The sequence below is a fragment of the Natrix helvetica genome, assembly GCF_964273705.1.
Source record: "Natrix helvetica genome assembly, chromosome: Z".
NCBI classification, from domain to species: Eukaryota; Metazoa; Chordata; class Lepidosauria; order Squamata; family Natricidae; genus Natrix; species Natrix helvetica.
In genome coordinates, this window is record NC_138554.1 from 138,355,714 (window position 1) to 138,376,428 (window position 20,715).

The window sequence follows — 20,715 nt, forward strand, 5'->3', positions numbered from 1 at the left end:
ATTTTCAGGGAAACACTGTAGATGATAGAAGGATAGATAAAACAATATAGATAATTAAGATAGACAACAGGTCAACAAAGCAATATAGTTAACAAAGATAGATGAGTGATAATAGATTAATAAGATGGATGGACGGACAAACAGACAGATGTAGACTTAACAACCATTGATTTAGCGACATTACAAACTTTGGAGTTCTGGATGGTGGAGTTGTTCTTCTACTGGACAACTCAGCTTCTCATTGATGGTTGGTGTCTCCCAGTGTCACCCCAAACACAAAAGAGTTTTGTTCTAGCCGTGAGGAATAGAATGTGTGTGTGTGTGTGTTGGTTTGTGTTGTGCAAATATATAATAGATCAGCAAAGGAGCAAATTCACTTTCAGACATTACAGCTGGGGGTGAAATTCAGCCAGTTTGAAATGGTTCGGATGAATTGGATATTAATTTTAATCTGGTTCACCGAACAGGTAGTTACAAGGACTGGCTGGCCTCGCCCCTCCCAGGAGTCTCCACGCGGCCCATTCGTCATGCATAAAGGCTCTGGAGGGCAAAAAACGGGCCTACCGGAAGTCTGGAAATGGGCCCATTTCCAGCCTCCAGAGCCCAGCGAAGGCCGTTTTCACCCTCCCGGAGGCTCGATAAAAGCCTCTGGAGGCTGGGGAGGGTGAAAACGCTTGCCTCCCACTATGATGCAGGAAGCCGAAAAGGCCTCACCCCCATGGCCCCGCCCATCCAGCAACCGGGCAGAGAACTGGTTGCTAAAAAAAAATTAATTCCCCTGCCTGGAACCTCCATGGTGAGAATTACAGGTAGTCCTTGATTTACGGCCATAATTGAGCCTAACATTTATGTTAATTGAGAAAGTTGAGTTTTGGCCCATTTTACGACCTTTCTTGCCACAGTTGCTAAATGAAATGCTGCATGCTGCAGCTGTTAAGTTAACAACATGGTTGTCAAGTGAATCTGGCTTCCCCACTGACTTCGCTTGGCTGACGGTCACAGAAAATGATCACATGATCCTCCGGGACATTGCGACTGTCATAAATATGAACCAGTGGCGAAATGGCTGAATCCTGATCATGTAACTAAGGGGATGCTGCAACGGTTGTAAGTGTGAAAAACGGTTGTGAGTCACTATTTTCAGTACCGTTCTTACTGCAAATGGTCACTAAATGAAGCATTGTAAGTTGAGGACTGCCTGTAGTCGACCTTGGGACCAATGGCTAGTGGTGAAAAGAGGGTTTTAAAGGCACCAGCAGAAACAAAGATTCTGTGGTATGCTGTGTGGTGCACTTTCCCTCACAAATGCAGCTGCTTTCACTCTACTTATTCTACCCCATTGCTGGGCACTATGAAGAACCAGCCATTATGATAGGCACTGGCCCCTCCCCTGGCTTCTCAAAGTTTAGGACTACAACTCCCATCTTCCTTGATCAGTTCGGGTGGATTTAGAAACCAAAACCTCCCAAACAGCAAAAAAAAGACCGAATAATTATAATGAACAGAAAATCTTTCGTAGTCCCACGTTCTGTTGAATCAGTGTGAAAGTAAAAAGATTTTTACAGAATGTGGGACTACAAAAATTTTTGCATGTGCAAAGTTCAATGGAATTTTTTCTGCGAATGTGCAGGACACACACAAAAAAAAAAGGCGACGTCAGCAACCGGGGAATCGGTTCGGGGGCTTGGAGGTCTTCTAGTCCAACCCCCTGCCTAGGCAGGAAACCCTACACCACTTCAGACAAATGGATATCCAGCATCTTCTTAAAGACTTCCAGTGTTAGGGCATTCACAACTTCTGGAGGCAAATTCTGTTCCACTGATTAATTGTTCTAATTGTCAGGAAATTTCTCCTCAGTTCTAAGTTGCTTCTCTCCTTGATTAGTTTCCACCCATTGCTTCTTGTTCTACCCTCAGGTGCCTTGGAGAATAGTTTGACTCCCTCTTCTTTGTGGCAGCCCCTGAGATATTGGAATACTGCTATCATGTCTCCCCTAGTCCTTCTTTCTATTAAACTAGACATACCCAGTTCCTGCAACCGTTCTTCATATGTTTTAACCTCCAGTCCTCTAATCATCTTTGTTGCTCTTCTCTGCACTCTTTCTAGAGTCTCCACATCTTTTTTACATCGTGGTGACCAGAACTGAATGCAGTATTCCAAGTGTGGCCTTACCAAGGCATTATAAAGTGGTATTAACACTTCACGTGATCTTGATTCTATCCCTCTGTTGATGCAGCCTAGAACTGTGTTGGCTTTTTTGGCAGCTGCTGCACACGGCTGGCTCCTATTTAAATGGTTGTCCACTAGGACTCCAAGATCCCTTTCACAGTTACTACTGTTGAGCACGGTATCATCTATACTGTACCTGTGCATTTGCTTTTCCTTGCCTAGACTGGACTTCAGTTCCCAGAATTTTGTAACGACCAGTGAACTTTACCATGCAAGCTGCTGAATTCTGGGAGTTGAAGTCCACCCAACCTAAACTGTCTAAGACTGGGGAACCCTGATCAAAGAGATAATTTGAATATCCCTTTCTCTTGTTTCCCCCCCCCCCCCCAGGAGCCTAACTCTGAACCATTCAAAATTTGACAAAAATATTACAGATAACCCTCATAAGTCGAGGGTTATCTGTAATATTTTTGTCAAATTTTGAATGGTTCAGAGTTAGGCTCCTTGGGGGGGGGGGGAACAAGAGAAAGGGATATTCAAATTATCTCTTTGATCAGGGTTCCCCAGTCTTAGACATTTCTGGTCCCGTCATAACTTGGAACAGTTGGTAAGTGATCGGTTGTAAGCCAAGGACCGCCTGTAATTGTTTTAGTGATAAACTGAATTTAATTTTGTGACCCTGTCCTCCTGCATTCCCTTCCTTAATTGAGAAGTAAACTCCTCTTTCCCAGGGATTAAATCCGCTCCGTGAAGAATTGCTGGAAATTTGCTACAGCTAGTCCTCGATTTACAACCATTTTGTTTAATGACCATTCAAAGTTGTAATAGCACTTTAAAAATGAGACTTACGACCGTTTTTCAATACTTAAAATCGTTGCAGCCTCATGGTCATGTGACACCTAGCACAACTGACTCATATTTATGATGGTTGCAACATCCTGGGGTCATGTGATCTCCTTTTGCGAGTTTCTGAGAAGTAGGAAGCCAGATTCACTTAACAACCGTGTAAGTAACTTAATGACTGCAGTGACTCACTTAACTGCAGTCACTCACAACGGTGGCAAGAAAGGTGGTAAAATGGGGCAAGACTCACTTAACAACTCTCTGGCCTAGAAATGGAAATTTTGGGTGCTCACTTGTGGTCGTACGTTGAGGACTAACTTCTTAGTTACTAAATCCAATTTCAATGCAGTTTCATCATGTCTTTCAAATGTAAATATTGTGGTCATAGCAGTGGGTCTCCCAGGAACGTCTCCTCTTCCTTTTCTTGTTTGTTTTTGTAAATATTTTTATTGTAGTATATTTTTCTTTATAATACATCACATTTCCAGTTTTGGAGCCACAGTGTACTTGGCTGTATCTTGTCCTTTTGGAGTATATACATGGTTTTATACACCCAGATTATAGCCAATATTCTCTTAGTGACACATTTATAATCTCTTTTAAATACACAATGTTGTACGTCATAGTTATAAGCATTATTTTTATAATTGTACCACAACATTCTATATATTTATCTCTCTCCTTTCCCCTCTCTCCTTCCTTCTCCTCCCTTTTCCTCTTCTCCGCTCCTCTTCCTGTTTCCTCATTTAACACCCCGCCCCCCAAAAAACTCACAGAAAACAAATTAAAAATATTGTACCCACTTTTTGGAACACCCACATCCTGTTATATAGAAAAGGGAAATAGGTTGGAAATACTTAGAAAAGAGAAATACGTTGACTTCAATTCCCAGAATTCCCCAGCCACTCTAGGGGCAATCTGGGAGTTGAAGTCCACACCTGTTAAAAGTTCTTCCAGGCTGAAAAATTGCATAGTTGGCCAACCTGATAAGTACATTTTTCTCCATTCTAAATTTTAGGTTTAGCTGCTTGATCGTACTAAAGCAGTGAGGACTAACCTTTTTGTTGTCATGTGCCAAAAGCACGCATGCCCGCGTCAACGCACCCATAATGCAATGTGCGTGAGACCCTGCCCTGCACGCCCTTTGCATGTGCGTGCAATCCCTCCCCATGCTCCTCCCATGCATGAACGTGCCATACACCCCGCACCCCGTTTTTGGGCCTAGTAGTCCACCATGTGGCGTCTTGGGACCAAAAGCGGGCCCCGCCTGCCCGTGCATGCGCAGCAGAGATCCGGAAATCAGCTGGACGGCAGTGGAGCTGAGTTGGAGCGATGGCTCTCGTGCCCACAGAGAGAGCTGTGCGTGCTACAGGTTCGCCATCATGGTACTAGAGCCGAGATGGCGAACGTGTGGCACAGGTGGCACGCCACACCATTTGTCAGGGAAAGCGAGGCCTTGCCCTGTTACTTCTGGGTCGCTCGTAGGGCTGTTTTTAGTCTTCCGGAGCCTTCAGGGAAACGTCCTGAAGGCCTCTGAAGGCTCCGGAGGGCTTAAACCGGCCCTACGAGCAAACTGGAAGTCCATTCCTGAATTTCCGGTTTGCCGGTAGGGCCGTGTTTTAGCGCTCCGGAGCCTTCAGGGGCCTTCCGGGAAGCTCCTGAAGCCTCCGGGGGAGGGGGATGTTTTCGCCCTCCCCAGGCTCCTATAAAGCCTCTGGAGCCTGGGGAGGGTGAAAAAAGTATCCCAAAAATGGGGGGTTGAGTCTGTCCTGTGCACATACGCGCTGGGTGGGTGTCGCTCATTGCATTATGGATGTGGCACGCCCACGCACGCCCCCTCTGCGCTCCCCCCCTTATGGCACGCGAGCCAAAAAAAGGTTTGCCATCGCTGTACTAGAGTACAATTGAACCCTTTTCAGGCTCCGGGGTTGGATAGATGATCTCCAAGGTTCCTCATCACTCCATAATGCTGGTGTTTCCTCTCGCGTTTGGAGTGAGGAGCTGTGTCATTTTTTATGGACTGCATAAGTTGATATTTTGGATATGGCTCCTTAACTCAAAATTATGATTGATATCAACTTAGTAACTTTGGATAAGGGATAATAAGCACAGGTAGTCCTCCACTCACAACGTTTCATTTAGTGACAGTTCAAAGTTACAGCGGCACTGAAAAGGGTGATTTGTGACTGTTTTTCACACTTATGCCCATTGCTGCATCCCCGTGGTCACGTGATCAAAATTGAGACGCTGAGCAAGTGTCTCGTATTTATGGCAGTTGCGGTGTCCCAGGGTTGAGTGATCCCCCTTTTGCAACCTTCCAACATGCAAAATTAAGCAGGAAGCCCGATTCATTTAACAACTGTATGACCAACTTAACAACTGCAGGGGCTCACTTAACAACTGTGTCCAGAAAGGTCATAAAATGAGGCAAAACTCAACGGTCTCACTTAACAATGAAGATTTTGAGCTCAACTGTGTAAGTTGTGGACTATACATGACTTTCATCTTTTTCTGGAAACTGGCAACGAACATCACAGATCCTGGTTATGACCGTAGAACATCAGGTCTGGTCGTAAAGTGGATCTTCCTGTTACTTGGCCACATGACCAATGGGGGTGGGGGATGATGGGTCTATTGTTACTTCAGATGGTTGTAAAAGAACTGGCCGTAAATCAGGAACTGCCTGTATTCTGGCTCTTACACAACCCCAGCCCAATGAATGGGTCTTTTCAGCCATCTTCTGCCTTGATCAGCGGGTTGGACTAGATGACCTCCAAGATCCTTTCCAGCCCTAGGATTCAGTGGGGCTTTTATCGATTTGGGAGGGCATCCTAAAAGTGAGCCTCCACCTTTGTTTTCAGAAGGAGGGGGGAAGGAAGGAAGGAAGGAAGGAAGGAAGGAAGGAAGAAAAGGGACAGGAAGAAGAAGGAAGGAAGGACAAGGGAGGGAAGGAAGAAAAGGAGAAGGAAAGAAAGGGGAAGGAAGGAAAGAGAAGGAAGAAAAGGCAAAGGAAAGAAAGAGGGGAAGGAAGGGAAGGGGAAGGGAGGGAGGGAAGGAAGGAAAGAGGGAAGGAAGAAAAGGCGAAGGAAAGAAAGAGGGGAAGGAAGGGAAGGGAAAGGGAAGGTGGGAAGGAAGGAAAGGGAAGGAAGAAAAGGTGAAGGAAAGAAAGAGGGGAAGGAAGGGAAGGGAAAGGGAGGGAGGGAAGGAAGGAAAGAGGGAAGGAAGAAAAGGCGAAGGAAAGAAAGAGGGGAAGGAAGGGAAAGGGAGGGAGGGAAGGAAGGGAAAAAAGAAGGAAAGAAAGAGGGGAAGGAAGGAAAGAGGGAAGGAAGAAAAGGTGAAGGAAAGAAAGGGGAAGGAAGGAAGGGAAAGGGAAGGTGGGAAGGAAGAAAGAAAAGGATAAGGCAAGAAAGAGGGAAGGAAGAAAAGGTGAAGGAAAGAAAGAGGGGAAGGAAGGGAAGGGAAAGGGAGGGAGGGAAGGAAGGAAAGAGGGAAGGAAGAAAAGGCGAAGGAAAGAAAGAGGGGAAGGAAGGGAAGGGAAAGGGAGGGAGGGAAGGAAGGAAAAAAAGAAGGAAAGAAAGAGGGGAAGGAAGGAAAGAGGGAAGGAAGAAAAGGTGAAGGAAAGAAAGGGGAAGGAAGGAAGGGAAAGGGAAGGTGGGAAGGAAGAAAGAAAAGGATAAGGCAAGAAAGAGGGAAGGAAGAAAAGGCGAAGGAAAGAAAGAGGGGAAGGAAGGAAGGGAAAGGGAAGGTGGGAAGGAAGGAAAGGGAAGGAAGAAAAGGTGAAGGAAAGAAAGAGGGGAAGGAAGGAAAGGAAAGGGAGGGAGGGAAGAAAGAAAAGAAGGAAAGAAAGAGGGGAAGGAAGGAAGGGAAAGGGAGGGAGGGAAGGAAGAAAAGGATAAGGCAAGAAAGAGGGAAGGAAGAAAAGGCGAAGGAAAGAAAGAGGGGAAGGAAGGAAGGGAAAGGGAGGGAGGGAAGGAAGAAAAGAAGGAAAGAAAGAGGGGAAGGAAGGAAAGAGGGAAGGAAGAAAAGGCGAAGGAAAGAAAGAGGGGAAGGAAGGAAGGGAAAGGGAGGGAGGGAAGGAAGGAAAGAGGGAAGAAAGAGGGGAAGGAGGGAGGAGATGCCATGGTCTGCCTAATATGAAGAAATGAGAGTTTCTGCCTTTTTTCACAACCACAGGTTTTTTGGTAGCTTTCTATCCAGACTTTTAAAAAACACACATAAAAAGTTTTGTAGAAGATGCATTTCAGATTTTCCTCTGGCATCTCCTTGAAAGCCTCGACCAAGCTGACATTCCTAGCATAGCTGCACAACAAGCCAGTGGGAGTTTTGGTATTTATCTAAAGTTGAAAACCTGCTCCAAGATGGAGACCATTCTTTGCTAGACATGCTGTGAGATCTTCCTTCCTTCCCTCCTCCTCCCTTCCCTCCCTTCCTTTCTATGTTTCTCTGCCAATCTTTCTTTCTCCTTTCCTCCCTCCTCCCTTCCTTCTTCTCTCCCTGCCTCCTATCTCCCTTCCCCCTCTTTCCCTTTCTCTGTCTGTTCATCTTTCTTTCTCCTTCCTCCCTCCACTTTTTCCTTCCTTCCCTCCCTCCCTGCCTCCCATCTTCCTCCCCCTCTCTCCCTTTCTCTGTCTCTCTGTTAATCTTTCTTTCTCCTTCCTTTCCTCTACTTTTTCCTTCTTTCCTTCCTTCCTCCCTCCACTTTTTCCTTCCTTCCCTCTCTCCCTATTTTCTTCCTCCCCCTCTCTTTCCCTCTCTCCCTTTCTCTGTCTCTGTCAATCTTTCTCTTTCCTTCCCTCCTTCCTTCCTCTCATTATTTTTCTCTCCTTTTCCTTTCCTTCCTCACTTACTTTATTCTTTTCTCCTTCCTTCCTTTCCTTCCTCCCCAAATTTCTGTTGCTAAGCAAGACAGTTGTTAAGTAAGTTTGGCTCTGTTTTATGACCTTTCTTGGCATAGTTCTTAAGTGGATCCCTGCAGTTTTTAAGCTAATCACACGTTTGTTCCGTGGATCCAGCTTCTCCATTGACTTTGCTTGTCAGAAGGTCGCTGAAGTGGCTTATGTGACCCAGGGAAAACCGTCATAAATATGAACCGGTTGCGAAGTGTCCGGATTTTTATCATGTGATGTTGCAATGGCTGTAAGTGAGAAAACCGATCCTAAGTCACTTTTGCCACTGCTGTCATAACTTCCAACGGACACTAAATGAACTGTTGTAAATTGAGGACTATCTGTCATAAGCTTTATCTTTATATCTTTAGCATTTTTTTTCACATTTTATGCCATCTGCTGACATCCCTTGTGCAATTAATGGGCCTGCTTGCATAATGGGTGTTGGCAGCCTTTTATGTTTTCAACAGATGTCTTCCACAGTTCCCCACCAAAAACTCCAAAAAGATTTAACAATTCTGTTTGTTCAATCCAAGGCCCTAACGCTTCCCTGCTTTTTTTTCAGCCAACCCGCAAAAACCTCAGCTTCAAAAACAAATCCGAAAATTGGAAGAGCGGGGGGGGGGGGGGGGGGGATGAGGGGATAGAGAGGGACACAATCTTTGCAAAAAAAAAAAACCAGAAATGAAACTAGGAATAATGCATCTCTGCGAAATGAAATCAGAAATAAATATCTCCCCCCCCCCCAAAAAAAAGGAGAGAGATTAGAAGTAAATTTTGCAGAAAGAGAAACTGGAAATAAATGTTTGCAAAAAGAAAAATGAAATCAGAAATAAATACCTGGGAAAAGAGAAATCGGAAGTAGAGATCAGAAATATTTTTTTGCGAAAAGAAAAATGAAATCAGAAGTAAATACATGCAAAAGGCATCCCCTTTGGTGCTGTATTTATGACGGTAAATACATCTGATCAGCAAAATCAGTGGGGAAGCCGGATTCACTTAACGACTGTGGCAAGAAATGTCATAAAATGGGGCAAAACTCACTTAACCACAGGGGTCGTTAGTCGAGAACTACCTGAAACAAGATTAGAAATGGCTCAGCTGGTGTTTCCCAATCTTGCAGGATGGGTGCCCAAATTATGATCACTTGAGTGTGGGGATTCCTGCGATGGTCGTAAGTGAAGTCAACTTTTTTTGTAACTTTAAATGGTTGTAAGTCGAGGACAACCTGCAGATGGAGATGGCTATGTTACCAAGAGGGGTCAAGGGGATTGGTTACTAAGCAGCACCTGATGTTGGGTGGCTTCAGACTGTTTTCCATGGAGGGTTGAGAAGATCTGAAGTGCTGCTTTAACTTTGCTCTTTCTATCTTTCCTTCCTTCCTTCTTTCTTTCTTTCTTTCTTTCTTTCCTTCCTTTCTTCCCCCTCCCTCCAACCGTCTTTTTTCCCTGTTTTTTTCCTTCCTTCCTTCTCATTCTCCCTCCCTCTTGTCTTTCTCCTTCTCTTTCCTCCTTCCTTCCACCTTCCCTCCCTCCCTTATTTCCTTCTTCCTTTCCATCATCCCTTTCTCCTTCTTACCCTCCAATCTTCCTTCTATATCTTCCTCTTTCCCTTCCTTCCTTCCTTCCATCTTCCCTCCCTCCCTTATTTCCTTCTTCCTTTCCATCATCCCTTCCTTCTTTTTCTCCTTCCTTCCTTCCATCCATACATCTTACTTCTCTCTTCCATCCCTCCTTCCCTCCCGTCTTCCCTTCCATCATCCCTGCCCCCTTATTTCCTTCTTCCATCATCTCTTCCTTCCCTTTCTCCCTCCTTCCATCCATCCATCTCTCTCCCCTCTCCCTCCCCTACCTTCTTCCCTTCCATCATCCCTCCCTCCTTATTTCCTTCTTTCTTTCTTTTCATCCATCCATCCTTCCATCCATCTTCCTTCTCTCTCTCTCTCCCATCCCTCTTTCCCTCCCTCCCTTCTTCCATCATCCTCCCTCCTTATTTCCTTCTTCCTTTCCATCATCCCTTCCTTCCATCCATCCATCCATATTCCTTCTCTCCCTTCCCTCTCTCTTTCCCTGCAGCTGATAGTTGAAAAGACAGCCGACCACCCTGCTCCCGAGTACTCCCTGGTAGAAGATGCTGCCCTCCACTTCACGTGTTTGATGGACAGGCTGAACGAGCAGCGCCTTCTCCAGCCCGACCTGTGTGATGTGGACATCGTCCTGGTGCAGCAGCAGGCATCCGTATTCCCGGCCCACAAGGGGGTCTTGGCAGCCTACAGCCGCTTCTTCCACTCCCTCTTCACCCAGAACAAGCAGCTCGGGCGGGTGGAGCTCTCTTTGGAGGCCTTGACCTCCCTTGGCCTTCAACAGATTTTGAGCTTCATCTACACCTCCAAGCTCTTGGTCAACGCCGACAACGTTCAGGATGTCCTGAATGCGGCCTCGGTCTTGCAGATGACCGACATTGCTTCCTCCTGTCAGGAGCTCCTCGCCACCCGAGCACTCAGCTTGGCCATGACCAACAACGTGGCCTTGACTTCAGACAACTGTAGCAAAGCCACCGCACCGCCTCCGTTCTTCGGTGACATCAAGCAAGAAATGGACCCTCCACCTCCTAAGATCTTCGCCCGAGAAGGGAACGTCCCGTATTCTGTACGGGTGGAGGATGGCAACCAGAACCAGCCTACAGTGGCCAACAAGATGTTCTACAAGGAAGAGAAACATGGGATCTGCAAGATGGAAGGGGATGCGTCTGAAGCTTCCCTGGGCAACCGAGGTTCCTACAGCCGTGGTGAGCAGATCATTGTGGAAGTCAACCTAAACAACCAGACCCTCAATGTCTCTAAAGGTGCGGAAGGACAGCCTACCGCTGCCGACCAAGTGACTTCGGAAGCTGGATGCCCGGAAGGAGAACGGTGTTCCTCGGTGGTGGATCGGGAACAAGAAAACGGTGGTAGGCAAGATGAAGATGACGATGCAGATATGGGTGATGAAGAGGAGCACTCAGAAGAGGAGGACCTGGAAGAGGAGGAGGAGGACACCTCGGAAGAGGAAGAAGATGAGGAGGAGGAAGAAGAAGAGGAGGACGAGGAAGAGGAGGACAGAGGGGACAATGACAGCAATATGGCCGAGATGAGAGGGAAGAAGACCGGAGCACCTCAGAGGACTAGGCCACTTGCCAAGGCCACCAACTCATCTGCATCCCCCAAAATGGGTGAAGTTGCCCCCATGATGGAAGCAGGAGAGGAAGAGGAGGAGGGAGAAGATGAAGATGAAGTGGCTGAGGATGACGATGGGGATCAGAAAGCCAAGAAACAGAAGAAGGAACAGGATCCTCCCGGCCAGAAGGTCAAGCTGGAGGAGAAGCAACATTATCTGTGCAAGAAGTGTCCACGCGTGTTCAACAACCGCTGGTACCTGGAGAAGCACATGAACGTCACACACACGCGCATGCAGATTTGCGAGAAGTGTGGCAAGAGGTTCCTGCTGGAGAGCGAGCTGCTCCTGCACCATCAGACGGACTGCGAGAAAAACATTCAGGTGAGGACTTCCTGGCGCCTACCTTCGCCCTTCCTTTCTCCTTCAACCTGGCGCCCTCAAGATCTTCTGGTGGGAACTCTAACGGGGATGGTTGAACTGGCAGTCTCTGAGTTGCAACAGTTCATTTAGTGACCTTTCAAAGTTATAACGGCAGTGAAGGTAGTGATTTACGGCCGTTTTTCACACTTATGACCATTGCAGCCTCCCGGTGGTTACATGATCAAAACCCAGATGCTTGGCAAGTGACTCATATTTATGACGGTTGCAGTGTCCTGGAGTCAGGTGATCCCTTTTTGCGACCATCTGACAAGCAAAGTCAAGGGGGAAGCACTGAAAAAAGGGACTTATGACCGTGTTTCACAACACTTGGCCATGGATTCATATTTATGATGGTCACAGCATCCCGGGGTTGTGTGATTCCCCTTTGGCGACCTACTGATGAACAAAGTCAATAGGGAGAGCGAGATTCACTTAACAACCAGGTGAGTAACTACTGCAGAGATTCACTTAACAACTGTGGCAAGAAAGATCGTAAAATGAGGCAAAACCTATTTAACAAATGTCTCACTTAACAACAATGGTCGTAAGTCGAGGACTACCAGCACAGTTGCAAACGCAAGATGGAGGCCAGCCTCAAGGCAGACCCAGCACAGGAACCTGAGTCACGCGGTGGTTGAAATGTCTTTGACTTTCAACCACCACTGAGCCCAAATTTCCATCGCTAAGTGAGACAGTGGGGGTGAGTTTTTCCCATTTGACGACCTTTCTTGCCAGAGTTGTTAAGTGAACCAGTGGAACTTGGTGACATAGTCGTTAAGCGAGTCTAACGTCCCTATTGATTTGCTTGTCAGAAAGTTGCAAAAGGGGGGGTGTCACGTGACCCCAGGACACTACAACCGTCATAAATATAAGTCAGCTGCCAAGCATCTGAATTGTGATCACGTGACCATGGGGAATGCTACTGTGCTACCTGAAAATAAGACAGGGGAGGTGTTATTTTCAGGGAAACAGGGCATAATGGTCGTAAGTGTGAAAAACAGTCATAAGTCCGTTGTAACTTCCAGCATTCAATAAACAAATGGTTGTAAGTCAAGGAGTATCTCTATAAGAGGAAAAAATACAGATAGTCCTCGACTTACAACTGCAATTGAGCCCAAAATTTATGTTGATAAGTGAGACATTGTTTAAGTACTTCTGTCCCATTTTACAACCTTTCTTGCCACCGCTGTTGAGCGAATCACTGCAGTTGTTAAATTAGTAACACTGTTGTTAAGTGAATCTGGCTTCCCCGTCGACTTTGCTTGCTGGAAAGTTGCAAAAGGGGATCACATGACCCCCCTTTTCATCACTCTGACCGTCATAAATATGAGTCATTGGTGAAGCCTCTGAATTTGGATCACGTGACCACTGCAATAGTCGTAAGTCACTTTTTTCAGTGCTGTTGTAGCTTTGAACGGTCACTGAATGAACTGTTGTAAGTCGAGGACTAAACTGTATTTTGTCGCTCATAACAATCTTACTTGTAACTACTTTAATTTTTCCCTGAATAAACAACCAGGTGACGTGATTATCTAGCAAAATTTCACTTTTGGTTTGGGCCACGAATGATCCCTTTGAAGGATCTGGGATCCAGTTGATCCGTGGCTTCAATTCCCAGTTGAGGACAAGTAAATCTGTGTGTGTTGTGTGTCAGAATGTGTGCAATTCAGAGTTGTGATCCACATTTTGTAATCTTCCATTTCACACTGAATTCCTTGGAAAGGGATGCTTTTGTATTGTTTGTGTGTCCATCCTTGTGTGGTGTTTGTGTGTGTGTATGTGTGTGTGTATGTGTGTTTGTAAGCCTACAGCGCCAGCAAGTGGTCCAAAGCAAAATTGCAAGGAGAAAAGGGAATATTTTTTTATAAAATTGACCCTGGATCCATAGTAAGAAAAGCCATGTTTTCTTCTATAGTCTTTAAGCAAATCGCTGTTGTGTGAGTCTGGCAGTCACTAAGTGAATCTGGATTCTCCCACTGACTTTGCTTGTCTGAAGGTCGCAAATGGTGGATCACATGACCCCTGGATCAGATGTGGTATTCAGCTGGTTCACACCTGTTTGGGGGCGAACCGATAGGGAAAAATTGACCTGGTTCACCGAACCGGTAGCAACCTCTGGCTGGCCTCGCCCCGTTCACTGCTCACAGGCAGCACGCAGGAGGAGAAAATAGGTAGATGGGTAGAAATTCAATTTTTTATCCTACCAGGTTCTGTGGCCGTGGCTTGGTGGGTGACTGAGTAGGCATGGCCGTGAGCGCTGTTGAGTTGGCCACGCCCACTCAGCCACGTGTCCCTCCACCAAGCCCCGCCTACAGAACTGGCAGTAAAAAAATTAGAATCCCATCACTGGATGCTGTAACCCTTATAAATGCCCACCCGTAGCCAAGCTTCTGAATTTTGATCACATGACCCAGGGGACGCTGCAACCGTTGTAAGTGTGAGGACAGGTTGCAAGTAACTTTTTCAGTGCTGTTCTACGGCCACTAAAGGAATGACCTAGGTCAGGGACTACCTATAGAAGGAGAAGCTAGAATAGTAATTCTCAACCTTGAAAACTTTTAAGGGAGGTGGACTTCAACTTGCTGGCTAGGGAATTCTGGGAGTTGAAGTCCACATCTTCTTAAAGTGGCCAAAGTTGAAAAGTCTAAAATAATCAGGGTCATTGATATGGGCAACCAATTGATAGTCCAACATGGATAAGAATGAGACTAATTGGACAAGAAAGTTTAATCCTGTGCAAGCAATCCTCGACTTATAACAATTTGTTTAGTGGCCACTCAAAGTTACGATGACATTGAAAAAAGTTTTTTCTGCTGGGAATAACCAAGGGGAAATATAGAAAGAAAATTAAATACATATGAATAAACTTGTTGACTACAGCCAGAGTAACATTTGCCAGTGTTGGAAACAGAGTAATATTCCCCCGGATGAATTAGTAACTCAGAAAATTCTAGATTGCGCAGAAATGGACAAATTAACATTAAGATTAATGGACACAGAAGAGTCTGAATACTATGAAATTTGCGATAATTGGTATTAATGGTTTTATATGGGAGGGAACACACTGCTTCCCTTTTCTGTCTTTCTGCTCACTCCAGGAGACCATCCAGGCAGAAAACCATATTTTTAATGTTGCCTTTGTTAAATTTGAGTTGTATTTGTGCTGATAAATAAGTAAAGGGAGACTAGTATAGATCTATTTCAAGCTATTTAGCTCTCATCAGTTAGCCCAGTAAGGGTATGGCTAGCTGATGAGAGCTAAATAGCTTGAAATAGATCTATACTAGTCTCCCTTTATTTATTTATCAGCACAAATACAACACATATATGTATGTACCGTATGTATGTATGTATGTATGTATGATGACACAACAATGTTAATGTGATGATTGAAAGTTGTTAGAGATGAGAAAAAAATAATAAAAATCTATTTTAAAAAGTTTTTTCACACTATTGCAGCCTCCCCATGGTCACATGATTAAAATTCAGATGCTTGGCAACTGGCTTGTACTTATAACGGTTGCAGAGTCTCGTGATTCCCCTTTGGCAATCTTCTGACCAGCAAAGTCAAGGGGGGAGCCAGATTCACTTAACGACCATGTTCCTCACTCAATGAGTCACTTAACAACTGGGTCAAGAAAGGTCGTAAAATGGTGCAAAACTCACTTAGCATCTGTCCCACTCAGCAACAGAAATTTTGGGGTCAGTTTTCATCGTAAGTCGAGGACTAACTGCGTAAGCTTGGAAGAGATTTAATGTTATTCTTATATTAAAGCTGGAAGTCAGTCGATAGATTTACAGCCTCAGGGGTGACTTCCTGCGTCTTGTTCCTTGCAGTGCATGACCTGTGGGAAGGTTTTTAAGAAACTCTGGTCGCTCCATGAGCACAACAAAATTGTCCACAGTTACGCCGAGAAGAAATTCTCCTGCGAGATCTGCGAGAAGAGGTTCTACACAATGGCACACGTGCGGAAACACATGGTTGGTGAGTAGAGCGGGGAACGCATGGAGAAGGGAAGGAACGAAGAAATAAGGGCATATCTAGGAGGGGTGGGGCACCAGAGCACCTTCACTTGTGGACTTCCAGAATTCCTGAGCCAGCCATGTTGGATTTCCAACTCCCAGAATTCCTAAGCCAGCCATGTTGGATTTCCAACTCCCAGAATTCCTAAGCCAGCCATGTTGGATTTCCAACTCCCAGAATTCCTAAGCCAGCCATGTTGGATTTCCAACTCCCAGAATTCCTGATCCAGCCATCTTGGATTTCCAACTCCCAGAATTCCTGATCCAGCCATCTTGGATTTCCAATTCCCAGAATTCCTGATCCAGCCATGTTGGATTTCCAACTCCCAGAATTCCTGATCCAGCCATCTTGGATTTCCAACTCCCAGAATTCCTGATCCAGCCATGTTGGATTTCCAACTCCCAGAATTCCTGATCCAGCCATCTTGGATTTCCAACTCCCAGAATACCTGAGTCAGCCATCTTGGATTTCCAACTCCCAGAATTCCTGAGCCAGCCATCTTGGATTTCCAATTGCCAGAATTCCTAAGCCAGCCATCTTGGATTTCCAACTCCCAGAATACCTGAGTCAGCCATCTTGGATTTCCAACTCCCAGAATTCCTGATCCAGCCATCTTGGATTTCCAACTCCCAGAATTCCTGAGCCAGCCATGTTGGATTTCCAACTCCCAGAATACCTGAGTCAGCCATCTTGGATTTCCAATTCCCAGAATTCCTGATCCAGCCATGCTCAACATGGCTGGCTCAGGAATTCTGGGAGTTGAAGTCCACAAGTCAGGAAAGGGCCATCGTTCCCCACTTCTGAACTAGAAGATGTCCCATTTCACATTTTATCAATTTCAATCCACGCAGATAATCCTCGACCTAACAACCAGTTGCTTTGAAATTACGATCAACCCCAAAAAGGAGATTTAGCACTCTGATTTGGACTTGCGACGGTCAGACCTTCTCTACCATCCTATCAACAGACTTGCGTTGCTCAGCAACACGGTCGTTTGCAGTGTCCTTCATGACATTTTTGCCCAAACTCACAACTTTCTGTTTTCAGCAAAACTATGTCCATAGCAGAGTGTTATTCCGCTTAATGATTGCAGTATTCACTTAATGACCTGTGTTCACTTAATGACAGTGTTGATTTAATGACTGCTATGTTCACTTTACAACTGCAATGTTCACTTAACGGCTGCCATATTTTACAAAATATACGACCGTAATGTGCAGGTTCCGTTATGGTCGTAGATCGAGGACTACCTATATTTCCACCCATTATGGATGGTGGAAATTATGTCTTAACAACTTCTGGAAAAATAACAACCCCCCATCTTCTCTAAAGAAATACCAGCTAACTCTTAGGAAGTGGTCCTTGGTATGACAAATTGTGACAATTAAATATTATTCCAGTTGTGCTCTCCTGGTGTGATGGTGTCAGATCTCTAATTGGCACTTTAGTTCCAGATTGAGTTTCCCATAAGTGTCATAAGATGTTCTGGACTGAGGGAGCAGTGATGTGTCTCTAGATGGTTGTCCTTCCAGATGTCAGGTTGAAGACATCTGCATCCCTTAAAGGTATTCAGTCACTGTAATTGAATTAAAATATAATTTGTGGAGTCCTTGGTTGTTTCTAAAATTGGCTGGTTTTTTGCAGACGTTTAATTAGCAAGTGTTACCAATCAGTGCCCAGATGATGTTACCTACCTGGGTAATGAAACGTCTGCAACTAAACAACCAATCTCACAGAGTCCTCCTCCCCCCCCCTTCCTCTCCACAAACGCCATTCCTTCTAGCACTGATGATGTTCTCTAGTTGGGTCATGAAACGTCTATAAGAAAACAACCAATTTTAGAAAGCACCAATGACTCCACCGTCGTCACCTTCCTCCTCCTCCCTCCTCCTCCTCATTTCAACCCTGAGTTACAAATAGTCTATCCAATCTCCACCCTGCATTTTGTTGAGCTGGGCCACCTGATCAGAAGCGTAAATTTCCTCCCAAAACGTAATTGTGCTATCTTGCTAGGTTTCCCTTTCAGACTCCAGAATAAGGACTCCATTATCCGTGTGGAGATGAAGACTTCGTTTTTAAAATCAGAAGTCAAGATGGCTTCCCTTCAGAAATCGTGGGCGGCCCATCACTGGAGGGTTTGAAGAAGAGACGGGACAGCCATTTGTCTGAAGTGGTATAAGGTCTCCCGCTCGAGCAGGGGGTTGGACTAGAAGACCTCCAAGGCCCCTCCCAAATCTGTTATTCTGTGTTGTTCTGACGTAGGCTTCCCAAGAGCATGAAGTAAACTCCTTGTCCCAACAAAAGCCCTTTTTATTAATTGACTGTGAATTCTGCTCATTCAATCCAGGATTGTCACAGACCTTATCTGGCTTGGAGAGCTGCCAGGCCGATAACTGCAAAACTTGGCAAGGAGCCTCAGAGAGTCAGAAACCAATTAAGCGAACTAATTGTCTCCTGCAAACTCCACTCCCCTTTTGCTCCTCTTTTATTTTCTCTGGGAGGGGCCATTCATTGCCCACCTGTGGCCTTACTCCCAAGGTGGCCCCTGTTCTTTAGCTGTTCCCTTCATCTGGCCACTCTGCGCATGCACACACTGGGAACAGGCTCCAGCTGTTCTTCTGCCCCACTGATGTCTGACTCCGAAGGCAGCTGATAACTGTCAGATGGCCCTGGCCCCCTCTCTGCTTCCGACACAGAGCCCTCGTCCGAGCCTTCCCCAGACTCCAGGACTGGCCCATCTTCCTCCCTACTGTCCGAATCTTCTGCCAGCTCCACTGGCCACTGGTGGGTCATATCGTGTGTACTTTCCCAAACCGAGTTGGTTGTTGATTTTATCCTTGAGGTCCGTCCTTTTTTTTACCTCTCCCAGCAGAGAGGGTCTCTGGTCATGTGTCTTAAGCCAAGCTCAGCCCTACCTGGAAGGTTTTGAAAGACAACCCCGTTTTTTCCCTCTGCTTTGTAGCTCACACCAAGGACATGCCCTTCACCTGCGAGACGTGTGGGAAGTCCTTCAAGAGAAGCATGTCTCTGAAAGTCCACTCTCTCCAGCACTCGGGTGAGAAGCCGTTCAAATGTGAGGTGAGAATCCATTTTGGGGTGTCGTCCCATTGACCATTGGTGGAGTGGTATGGTGGCCTGGAGGTGGAGCTCTCGCCTCACCATCGGGAGGCTGTGAGTCCGATCCTAGGTAGAGGCAGATATTTCTCTCTCTCTGGGCACAATGAGAATATATCTGCTGGGGAAAAAACTCCGCATCGGCAACATGAAAGGCATCCGGCCATTAAAATACTCAGTTGCCCAGATTCCACCCCACAAGGGATTATGGGGGTCGTTAAAAGAGGATGATCGCATTGAACATTTGTGGCATTTGCCCTTTAAAACCTGGCTCATTTTCTGAGATCTGGGAGAACATCCTTGATATGATTAGTAAATCCAACTTTATAGATAATCCTCGACCGTTCGTTTAGCGACAGCAGAGAAAAGCGGGACTCGGGACTGTTCGTCACACTTATGATCATGGCAGCATTCCCAGAGTCATGTGATCAAATTCAAATGCTTGGCAACTGACTCATATTTATGACGGTCGCAGTGTTCCCGGGGATTATCAAGGATTATCTGAATGTGGGAAGGAGACCCATGTTTCCTACATTCATCCACTGACATGTTTCTTTTCTTTCTGTTTCTTTCTTCCTTTCCTCTTTCGTTTCTTGCTTTTTTCCCTTCCTCGCTTCTTTCTCTCCCTCTCTCTCATTCCTTCCTTCCTTTCCTTTTTCTTTTTCTCTCTTTTTTCTTTCTCCTCCCTCCCTCCCTCTTTCTTTCTTTCTTGCTTTCCACCCTCACTCCCCTCTTTCCTTTCTCTCTCATTCTTTCTTTTCTTTCTTTTTCCCTAATCTTTCTCTTTTGTGAATCCGCCCAGAATTGCAATGAACGATTCCAGTACAAATACCAGCTGCGTTCGCACATGAGTATCCACATCGGCCACAAACAGTTCATGTGCCAGTGGTGCGGGAAAGACTTCAACATGAAGCAGTATTTTGACGAGCACATGAAAACACACACAGGTGAGACCGGGTCTTTCCCGCATCATTTTCGGCCTCTGCGCGCCCCATTTCCCACCCGTTCCGAGCAGCGGGGATCGGAATGGGTGGAAAATGGGGCGTGCAAAGGTGGCAATGGGAATGGCAATCCCTGCAGCCTGAAACAGCAAGTGGTCGGGAGGCAGATCCAACTGACCATCAGCTGCTTGTGCTAATCAGGCTGTGCTGAAAGTGAAACAGGCTGTTTGCTGTTTGCTGCAAGGAGGCAAATTGCTGGGAGGCAGAGGCAGATATTTTTTTCCCCTTGTGCTAATCAGGCTAAACTGAAACTGAAATAGGCTGTTTGCTGCAAGGAGGCAAATTGCTGGGAGGCAGAGGCAGATATTTTTTTCCCCTTGTGCTAATCAGGCTAAACTGAAACTGAAATAGGCTGTTTGCTGCAAGGAGGCAAATTGCTGGGAGGCAGAGGCAGATATTTTTTCCCCTTGTGCTAATCAGGCTAAACTTAAACTGAAATAGGCTGTTTGCTGCAAGGAGGCAAATTGCTGGGAGGCAGAGGCAGATATTTTTCCCCTTGTGCTAATCAGGCTAAACTGAAACTGAAATAGGCTGTTTGCTGCAAGGAGGCAAATTGCTGGGAGGCAGAGGCCAAAGGGTGGGCGGGACTACATTCAGTGTATAAGACACACCCAGATTTTCACCCTCTTTTAGGGAGGGAAAAAGTGTGTCTTATACTCTGCAAAATACAGCACTTGACTTACAATCACAACTGAGTCCCAAATTTCTGTTGCTAAGCAAGACAGTTGTTGAGTGAATTTTGCCGCAGCTGTTAAATGAACCATTGCAGTTATTCACCTTAAGTGATTGTTAAGTGAATCTGGCGTCCCCATTGACTTTGCTTGTCAGAAGCTCCCAAAAGGGGATAACACTTAACATCTGTGGCAAAAAAGAGGTCATAAAATGGATCAAAATTCACTTAACATCTATCTCACTAAATTTTGGGGTCAATTGTCATAAGTCGAGGACTATCTGTACATCCCATTGATTCATTCAGAGTAACATATTTGGAAGGGGCTTTGGAGGTCTTCTAGTCCAACCCCCTGCCTAGGCAGGAAACCCTATACCGTTTCAGACAAATAGCTATCCAACATCTTCTTAAAGACTTCCAGTGTTGGAGCATT

At 45.7% G+C, this 20,715-nt stretch overlaps 1 protein-coding gene across 1 annotated transcript in view; it reads left to right on the forward strand.

Moving 5' to 3' along the window:
* The window catches only part of ZBTB47 (zinc finger and BTB domain containing 47), a 28,353-nt gene that overhangs the window by 3,431 nt on the left and 4,207 nt on the right, over window positions 1-20,715 (forward strand). Inside the window, exons 2-5 of the mRNA XM_081971323.1 lie at window positions 9,974-11,434; window positions 15,311-15,458; window positions 18,460-18,575; window positions 19,414-19,558. Coding sequence (XP_081827449.1) covers window positions 9,974-11,434; window positions 15,311-15,458; window positions 18,460-18,575; window positions 19,414-19,558 — 1,870 coding nt within the window. The remainder of the gene's footprint in view (window positions 1-9,973; window positions 11,435-15,310; window positions 15,459-18,459; window positions 18,576-19,413; window positions 19,559-20,715) is intronic.